Source organism: Lampetra fluviatilis, chromosome 12 (assembly GCF_964198595.1).
Source record: "Lampetra fluviatilis chromosome 12, kcLamFluv1.1, whole genome shotgun sequence".
Taxonomy (NCBI): Eukaryota; Metazoa; Chordata; class Hyperoartia; order Petromyzontiformes; family Petromyzontidae; genus Lampetra; species Lampetra fluviatilis.
The window spans coordinates 6210407-6221112 of NC_136286.1; the positions used below are offsets into that span (position 1 = coordinate 6210407).

Sequence of the window (10706 nt, forward strand, 5' to 3'; positions counted from 1 at the left end):
GGACCATAGTCACCAAGAAAACAGTTGGTAACACACTACGCCGTGAAGGACTGAAATCCTGCAGTGCCCGCAAGGTCCCCCTGCTCAAGAAAGCACATATACATGCCCGTCTGAAGTTTGCCAATGAACATCTGAATGATTCAGAGGACAACTGGGTGAAAGTGTTGTGGTCAGATGAGACCAAAATGGAGCTCTTTGGCATCAACTCAACTCGCCGTGTTTGGAGGAGGAGGAATACTGCCTATGACCCCAAGAACACCATCCCCACCGTCAAACATGGAGGTGGAAACATTATGCTTTGGGGGTGTTTTTCTGCTAAGTGGACAGGACAACTTAACCGCATCAAAGGGACGATGGACGGGGCCATGTACCATCAAATCTTGGGTGAGAACCTCCTTCCCTCAGCCAGGGCATTGAAAATGGGTCGTGGATGGGTATTCCAGCATGACAATGACCCAAAACACACGGCCAAGGCAACAAAGGAGTGGCTCAAGAAGAAGCACATTAAGGTCCTGGAGTGGCCTAGCCAGTCTCCAGACCTTAATCCCATAGAAAATCTGTGGAGGGAGCTGAAGGTTCGAGTTGCCAAACATCAGCCTCGAAACTTTAATGACTTGGAGAAGATCTGCAAAGAGAAGTGGGACAAAATCCCTCCTAAGATGTGTGCAAACCTGGTGGCCAACTACAAGAAACGTCTGACCGCTGTGATTGCCAACAAGGGTTTTGCCACCAAGTACTAAGTCATGTTTTGCAGAGGGGTCAAATACTTATTTCCCTCATTAAAATGCAAATCAATTAATAACATTTTTGACATGCGTTTTTCTGGATTTTGTTGTTGTTATTCTGTCTCTCACTGTTCAAATAAACCTACCATTAAAATTATAGACTGATCATTTATTTGTCAGTGGGCAAACGTACAAAATCAGTAGGGGATCAAATACTTTTTTTCTCTCACTGTACGTGACTTTACCGAAAGAACCAAAGAGTATGGATTCCTGCAGTCACGAAAGCTTCAAATCAATATTGTAAATTAATATGTTTTTGATTTATGAGTCAAGTACAATACAGATAGTTTAAACAAGCAGTGTTTTATTTAAAATGAAATGATAACAGATTTGAGACTTACATACTGTAAAGGTGGGTATATTTTCATTTGCCATGCAATACAGTTGCACAATACTGTGTAGTTATGACACATTGGTTGCGATGCACACGTTTTTTCAAATGCAAAATATGATATGCAATACATACTTTTACATCACCTCATTCAACTGGTTGTATTATAAGCACACCAAACACTAATTGCACACAATATCAAGAACATGCTTAGAGGCATTTGCAGTAATTGTGCAAAATTACGAATGATAATCAGGGCTTCATTTCAGCAGAAGCAGTCTGCAATGGTGCTCCATTATTTATTTGCACGCCATAAATATCTCACAATATTATGTCCTGATTTGTACAAACTTGTTCATCAGATTACTGTATAGGCATAAAAGGTACAATAACCTAGGAATATTATTGGTGGGCATACCTTGCATTTGAGTGCTGATAATAATCCATACCCCAAGTCAGACTATCATTGTTCTAGAAAATAGTGTGAAATTAAGCCCTCCTTATATTACTCTTAAATGAAGCTACAACAAACACGACTGGACTTGAAAACGTACGTTACATCGTCGCATGTTACTTAAGCATAAACACTCCAATGTAGCAAGCGGTGAGGAATATTAAATCATCGTGCCGACCGGAGTTTTGAAAACCCGGGGGTTAAGTTGCCTTACTGCTATTGCTCAGTACGATAGCGAATGCGTTTAACCTTTAGAGAGCGTACTGGAACTCAAACGACCGAGCCAAATAAACGCATGTTTGCGATTCGGACTTTGGTTGGTTCGTTAAAATTAATCTCGGGAATAAAATAAAAGCGAGAATTACTGTTACACAAACATCTACGACTTGGGGTAATTTGATATGCTAGTGCTGAGATTAAGACATGGTTTAGGTAACTTCTTTACCAAGTAAAAATTAAAATTTGTATAAAATTTACAGCCGTTTATTGACAATACTTCACCACATATAATACTTAATTAGTCGTTTCGGTGTCACGTATTTATTTGTTTAACTTCCAGCGCATTCTCTCTTTCTCTCCCTCTCTCTCTCTCCCTTCCTCTCACTTCCTTCACAACACCATACTGGCGATGCCGGTGTTGTTACTGGGAGCCACCCTCCGTTTCACCGTGAACATCTTCTTGAGCTCGCTTCGAAATCTGTCGTGCAGCCACGCGTAGATGAACGGGTTGTAGCAGGCCGAGCTCATGGCGAACCAGTGGCACAGCAGCTGCACCAGATTGAAGTAGTACTTGTCGATCAGGCGGATGTCCACGTCGCGCAGAAAGTTGAATATGTGCAGCGGCATCCAGCAGACGCTGAACGCAGTGACCACGAGAACCAGGAGTCGAAAGGTCTTGCGACGCCGGGCGCGATCCATTTCCGCCTGGTTCTGGGTCACCGTGCCTGGCACCACGCGGTTCTTCAGCTTCACCGAGATCTTGAAATAGGACAGCGAGATGACGAGCAACGGCAGTCCATAGGTGAGCACCAGGGTGCTGTAAGCGTACGCGAGGCGCTCCCTCTCCGCGCCGATCCAGAACTCCTCGCAGATGGTCATGTGCTGCTCCGGGAACTCGCAGTAGTAGGTGTGAGCCAACGCCGGGGCGGCGAGCGCGCACGCGGTCACCCAGATCGCGGCCAGCAGATAGCTGCATGTGGGGATGGTGATGCGGCGGCGCAGCGGGTACACGGTGACGATGTACCGGTCCACAGCGATGACCGTGAGCGTGAATACCGACACGTACACGGACACGGGCTGCATGAGAAACACGAAGTAGCACATGAAGCTGCCGAACACCCACCCGCGCGCGTCGAACACGTACGCCAGAGTGAGCGGCACGCACATGGCGCACATGAGGAGATCGGAGAAAGCCAGGTTTCCGATGAGCAGGTTGGTCACGTTGTGCATCTTCTTGACGCGGCAGATCACGTAGACGAGCAGGAAGTTTCCTACGACGCCCACGACCACCACCGCTGTGTAGAAGAGCACAACGAATGGCTTCAAGGTGCGGATGAGCTGCACGCCCTTGAAGGGGGTCGACGCATTCGTGGTGGCCGAGGAGGCGGTGGTGGCCGCGTGGTCGAGCATCATCGCGTGAAGCGACACGTTCCTGTCACCCCACTCGTCCATGGTGAACGTGCTGAGCTCCATCGCGTGCGACGAACGCGCGGCACCCGTTCAGCACCGGGGACAGCTACTTTATTAAATTAGCCGCGCACGTTCCTGTTAAGAATCTAGTGCCTAATCGAGGCTTCCCCAGAGGTCCAGCTAAATTGATGTGTTTTGCTTGAAGGGCAGAGCCTGGGAAAGTGACATTTAAATAACACGTGAATACATTGTCTAAGCTGATTCGGCTTGTGCATCAACAAAAACGCTGGCTGCTCTGTAAAAAAAATATTTTAACATTGAGCTTTTGTGTTCGAATGAGTCTGCTTCGTTCTTTCACCGGAAACGGTCGTTAACGCTGCTCTCAGAATGCATAACTTTCACACGGACGCAGCGAACGGTGTGATTAATTTACACGTGCAAACTTCACAAGCAGCAATGAATGATCGCATTCCTATATGCGCGTGCACTTGTTTTTGTTGTTGCAAAACACGCACCCGGGTACAGCAGTTTGCATCGAATATGCATGCACGTTGGAGACGTGTCGGTAGGATGTATTATGCACTTACGTTTTGTGCAGAATGAATGGTCCCTTACAAGCAGCTTAAAGAGGCGTCTGAATAGTGGCTGGCAAGCCCACCCTCTGACGCCTGCTGACATTCAGTCTCCGATTTTGTATGCTTTCAGGTCGACATATTCCGACACTAGACCATACACCCACCCACTTCCTCCCGTCCCCAGCGATTTACACTCCCCCCTCCCCCATGCTTAACGCATATAGTTGACAAGCGCAAACGGGGTAAATTGGAATGTAAATGGCATACCGAAGGTGCCTTTGTTGGCGTATTTTATGATAATGTGTAACGTGCAACACAAACGCTTTTATATGAACGGTTTATTCTGTATTTTGAATATATGCAGCGTTTAGCAGAGTATTATGCAATATGGTATTCAAAGTATCGCTATTTATTAATCACAAATGTGAATAAGTGATATTTTCACGGACATATCTCAAAATTAACCCCCCCCCCCATTTGTATTACAACTGTACTATCAGTGTCATGTCAGTCATGAGACACATACTTCTTCCATATAGGTAACTGGCAGCTAGCAGTGCATCACTATGTGTCTGTTAACCCCAGATGATAAGGTCACAATTGCTTTATACTGTCACTTCAATCGACCTCTCTTCACAATATGGGCGCACATTCTTTGTGCACTGCAATCCATTGAAACCGATTTTCTATTTTATTTTTTGAGCTGGAATAAACTCAATTCATCCATAAACCAAAATTAATGATGTTTGTTGGCGCGCAGTTATTGGTAACCGGTCCTGAGGTCATAAACTACACTTGAGAATCCGGTTTCACTGCCTGTATTCCCAATCCAGGATGTCGGCTGTGCCGGCCCATTGCTCTGACAGAGCATTCCCCTCCAGAGTCACCAAACGTGCATTTTTCAATAACATCGGCTTTCCTCAGTTGCTTCAGCATCCACCACACCATCCTCCATCTCCAATTTGCTCACACTTATATATGGAAATTACTGTCTGATCCTTTCTGAATTGAGAGTATACACTACCATCCCTGAATAGAGGCACGATATACGTGGCCTAAGGTACAGTATTATTAAAATAATATTTAATTGCACGATATATAGTTCTCATAAATACAACAGCTATTCCTAAAAATTATATGTTGTCTTTTGAAATATTGTATCTTTTTGGCAAACGTGAATTGTTTTATTGAATCGCTAAACTATTCCAGAAAAGGAATTATTTAAAAAATAGTTTTCTTGACAAAAGTCTGCATAATCCAAAAGAAACCTCCTTAAAATACTGAAAACTGATATTGCTAAGTTTGAGAATACTTTGATATTGGAAGATATTTTTTAATTGTTTGATGCCATGGTATTGTATAGTCTCATCATCATCTATCAGTGTCTATCCACTTCTGGATGATGGCTTACGCACGCCGTGATCATCCCTTGCGGTCTTGCGATGCAACAATCCGTTTTGTATGTGCGGATCGCTGATCTCATCACGCCACATCGGAGGTGGTCATCCTCTTGGCAACATTCTCTTCTTTGGTTTTCCATTTTGTTACGAGCCTTGCCCGTTGGCCATCATCCCTTTGAATGAGATATATCGTCTATCCGAGACTACTTTTTCAATGATTGATATGGTAGCCCTGATTTCTATGTTTCATTTCTAGTGCTGTGCTCCTCTTTTTGTTAACGTAACCCTGAGCTTGAACCGTGGATGTTTATTTTCCACCCATTGTTACTGACAGTTTGTAATTAATTAAAACATCCACATCATTATCATGTTCATCTTTCTTGTTGTCCTGTTTATATCAACAGTTTAAACCTGATCTTCCTTTAGAAATTGCCTAGCTATGCATATTCTGTAGGTTTTAAAAACGTTCTCTCACAATATTATTTAGCAGCTTATGTTGTATATGCCCTTTTTTTATTTAGCTTATGTTTATCTTGAGTGATTCTTGGTGTCCTTATTTGTTAAGTTTCAAAATTATATCTTGTAAGTTTAAATTAGTGTTTATGAATCATCAGATAATGTGAAATGGTTAAACAACATGCTGTTTATCTATCCAATATCATTTCCGTTAAATGTGTTCTAATGTTGCTGAGATAAACCCTGGTGAAAATGTATGTTGTCTATCACCTCTTTTATTGTATTTTTCTGCATTTTTAATGAAATCTCATGCAGTGGTATTGGTATGTGAGACCTTGAATGAATGCATCTGTACCCACTGAAAAAAATACCTCTTTGAAAGACTTGTTTCTTCACGTCTAGTGTTGTATTAGAAACAATGGTGATTTAAAGCTTTCGTGACTGCAGGGATTCATATTCTTGGTTCTTTCGGTAAAGTCACGTAGAAGGGAAACAATAAAATAAAATAAAAATATAAAACAATACAATTCTCACAATGTTTCGACTGCAACACAAGCAATCATCATCAGGTGTGAAAAACACAGCAAGAACATTTGAAATTTTCTTGCTGTGTTTTTTCTTTCTGTGTTTTATTTTTTATTATTTTATTGTTTCCCTTCTACGTGACTTTACCGAAAGAACCAAAAATACAGAAACAATGGTGCCGCGGTGGTGAGATGTTTTTGGAGTATGCATGTTTTCCCGATCGTCGTGTGGATTTTTTTCCGGTTTCTCTGATTTTTCCATGCACATTTAGATCATTTGGTTGCAATACATTTCCGCAAAATAATCCACTTCGTTGAGCTATCATTTGTGGCCAGTCGCTTCTGAAAAAGAGCTAATAGCTCAGTGGGCTTTCCCTGGTAGAATATAAATATGGGAATGAATGGACATATATACACTTTAGTGTTGCAGACAAATGTATATACACAAAGGGTGGGAAGATCTTTTACCAGTAGGGTAGCTGGGCTTTTATTGCAGGTTGACCTGTCTAAGGACAAAATGGAGGTAAGATAATCTACGCTGCAACTAAAGTCTAATAACGTAAGAGCAAAGAATATGTCTGTTAAATATTCAATACAGTTTTTCTTTGTTTTTTTTTCAGACGTAGAGAAGTGCTTTGTAAGCAGAGGTGCATGTATGTTATGAAAAATACACGGGATATAATGGGAGGTCTAAGTTTCAGGGTAGTTATTAAATGATAGCATTCCATTTTTATTTGTGTTCTAGATAAATGCTATTTTAGCCTGGAGTTCAGTAGTAGTTGAGTGTGGGCAATCCTAGAGCACATGTTTTAAAGAAGTGGGTTTGTAAAGCTTAACGTTTTGGATAGAGTTCAACATACATACATACCTGGAGTTGTGTTGCACAGTTGTGTTCCACAGACATCTTTAAATTAGTTAAGTATGTATACCTAGGGGGCAGTCATTGAAGGTGGACTGGGATCAAAGTTACGTAATAAAATAGGCAAACGAGAGCTTTTTAACAATGCAAAACAACATAACAATGGATCTGAAGAAGAAAGCGTTTGAATCAGTGAATATTCTCTGTTGTGACATATGGATCAGGAAGGTTGACAATGCTGTTCTGAAGGACCACAGTCGCACACTGGACAGTTTTACATTTTCCAATTATGCATCAGGTATCCGCATCTGCCATGATTTGTGCGGATGTGGTTTAGTGTGGACCATGAGCTTCGTGGAAGGTCAAACCCAGGGATCTTCTGCATTGGGTCTTTGACAAGTTGTTTGTTTAAGAGTTCTTTTGAACTCGTCAGTCAGCTAATGTGGTTTCAACAGCTCATCCTACTTCTTTGGTGATGTCTGCGGTTTTCTTGTCTGGTCTAGAACCTTTCACTTTGTTCTAAACGCAAACAGTGATATTCATAATACTCATAATAAAGGCGTTGGGTTAGATCGCGTAAGTATAAATGTGTCGCAACCCTCCACCACCCGACACGGCCAATCAGTAAAACATGTGTCACGTTATATTCACTTAAGGGGAGAGACATTGTTGAAAATCATCTGATGAAATCTTTCACTTCTGGCACATTCTCATTTTCAACGGTTTTACTTAACTTGATTCCTCTGTTTGTCGTGGTCAAATCTTGTAATCAAAATTTCGTCCACTTCCTGTTGTCCAATCATATCCACATTTTGCACACGTACTCAGATCCGTTGACAATGCATGCATGTGTAATGCGAGCGTAAATGGGGTTGCTGCTGGGCGTTGGCCCAATCACACGGCCCGGGGTATTGGAGGCGGAGCCCGGTATGTGGGGCGTGTGGGAGGGGCCGCCGTTCACCTCGGCTCCAATGGGAAGCGAGGTGAATGGAGGTGGAGCCAGCAGGGCAGTATGGGAAGGCCGGATCGGACGATCCGGAAGGGGAGGAGTCAGGGTCACGTGGGAGAGAAGATATAGAGGGGAGCCCGGAAGAGATCGGGGTCAGTTGATGGAGTGAAGAAGCGGGACCACGTTGGGTGGCTGCCGCGCCATCAGCCACGTGGCTGATGGGGCTTCGGCACACCGTCGGCCAGCGGTGTGCGGAACGGGGAGGAGCGGAGCGACTGACGGGAGAGGAGCTGACGGGAGAGCGCGTGCGAGGAGGAGCTAACGGAGGAGTGTGCGGGGCACGCGAGAGGAGCGTGCGCGGCACGCGAGAGGAGCGTGCGGGGCACGCGAGAGGAGACGCTGGTCCCTTGTCAGGACCAGCGGGGTGTGAGGACGAGTGGAGGAGCTGAGGAGGAAGCACGTGCGTGGGCGCGCGCGAGACGACGCTGGTCCGCGGAGGAGACCAGCGGGGTGCGGAGAAAGCACTTGTATAAAAGACCAACAGAGACCAGCAGTGCCTGACGGAGTCTTTTATTACACTGGAGGGAGTCAGAAGTGGACTTTTTCAAGGCAAAATAACATCGAGGAAGATGGCCGAGAACTTGAAAAAGCGTAACCCACTTGTTACGTCTTCCGACGACGTTAGAGACGGCCACCGGCGCACGTCCTCCAGCGACCACGTGGCAGGCCGCCGCCATCTTGAACATCGCGGCGGAGAGGCGGCCGTGCGCTGCCATCTCGGAGGCACCGCGTGGTGGGCATCCTGCTGCTGAGTAGCTGTTTTGCGGGAAGGAGCCGCAAGGAGAGGACGCCGACGCTGCTGCTGCCGGGGCGGGAGCACCCCCGTCCTGGCTCGTGTGCGAGACACCGGAGCAGTCGTGGGAGGACACCGCGCTCACCGACCGAGTTCTTCGAGGCGTCTCAAGTCACCACCCTGCCGTCCTCTGCTCGCTGCAGCCCCGGGCGAGTCATGACGATATGCACCCGGCCCTAACACACACCTCACCCATCTTGCTTGTGCCGGGGTGCGATTGTTGTTATGTCTCGAGCGTGCGGAGCGCGGGTCGAGCTGTGTGTGTGTGTGAGGATGGACGCGCTGTTTGCTTGTGTTTGCTCTTTGTCAAATACTGGTTATGCGTTGCGGCATGGGGATGTTATCTTGATGGCAAAGTTATTTATTAATTCGGTTGCGTCGAGTGTCCCGCGCTGTTACCATCCCGTGGGTTGCCGTGTGCGACGTGGTTATTTTGATTTATTTTTTTGCTGCACGGTACGACAGGGTTAACGGTGTGTTGTCTGCCTGCAGCTCTGCTTGCCATTGTGCATAATGTACGACCTGTGTGGAACTTTGCTGCTTGTAATCGCGATATGCTGACTGCACGTAGTGTATAGACTGTCTTTCTGTATGGATACGGAGTGCGGTGCATTGTTTTGACCATTGGGTTCGGGATTGTTATTAGTTGTGCGTACCTGTTCGGAAATTGGTCAATTTGTGGGGGACCCTAATTTTTGGTTGTATGGGTGTTCGTGCACACGAGATTGCATGTGTGTTCATAGGAAATTGCGAATGAGGGATTGAGGGCGTTGTTGGTGGCTCTGCCGTCAAGGGTGATGGGGCCGTAAATTGCTGCCAAGTGGCGTCGCTCTTTCCATTGATTGCGTGCGGCGAGGGGTTGCATTGCGAGTTGGTGTGTATAAGCAATGTATCTTGGTCAACTATGGGTTAAAAATTCCCCCGATACGACTGCTGTGCGCAGCGAGCTGGGGTGCACGCACGGGAAAAACTGCCGAAGTGGTCGCACGTTGGGCCGCCATTTTGGCTAGCGCGGGAAATCGCGGGGATGCGCTCGGCGCATGGAGCCGCCATTTTGAGCGTGCGGGGAAAACCTCGGTGGGGCGCTTCGCGCGTGCCGCCGCCATTTTAAGTATACATGTCGAGCCGCGGGGATGCGGTTATGAATATCATCCCTTGACTCTCGTGTTGCGCTCTAACTTGTGTGCGTGCATTGCGTGTTGTGCGCAATGCTGGCGTGTTGGCGCCCATCGGGGTAACAGGAGCATAGTGGCCCGTGTCTGACTAAGGGGGGGCGTATCATTGCACCAGCATTTTGGGACTGAGATGCTGGCTGGGTTCTATTCTGGGGCAAATATTTCACCAGTATACGCCTGCCATTGTTGAGTTGGTGATGCACAAGTTGTGGTCACATCGGCCTATGGCCGATGGCTGACCTGACAGCCCGGAGGCGAGACACTCCGTGGTATGTCTCAAACTAATGGGCCGTGTGCTCATATGGCTCGGGGAGTCGGGGTTCTGTCGTGCGGTGGCAGACTGTTAACCTGGTGGGCCGGGGGCTCACGGAATTCAGGAGTAGAGGTTCCGTTACGTTGCAGCGAACGGGGAGACCTGGCTAGCATGGGGCGAGGATTCCCCTTGTGGTTCCTCCAGCGGGAAGGGCCGCGGACTTGTTCCGCTCTGGGTTATGATGTCATTGAATGTGTAATAATGGTCATTGAAGCGACTTCTGGAATCTGGTTTTTATTCGTCTTTCATTACAGCACTCCTTCACGCTGCTGACAGACAGCGTGAGAGGGATACAAGAGAGAGACGCACGCAGCCACGTGGCAGCCTGGACCCTCACTCTCGTGTGGCCTCTCCCCTTCGTTCGTTCCAGTTCTGACCACGTGTTGTTCGTCTCCACCCCTAT

General features: G+C 46.4%; 1 protein-coding gene across 1 annotated transcript; it reads right to left on the reverse strand.

Moving 5' to 3' along the window:
* Positions 1–2155: 2155 nt before the first annotated feature.
* Positions 2156–3329, reverse strand: PRLHR (prolactin releasing hormone receptor). The gene has a single exon (XM_078861197.1). The coding sequence runs from the start codon at positions 3260–3262 to the stop codon at positions 2180–2182; it is 1083 nt and encodes a 360-aa protein (XP_078717323.1). The 5' UTR covers positions 3263–3329; the 3' UTR covers positions 2156–2179.
* Positions 3330–10706: the final 7377 nt, after the last annotated feature.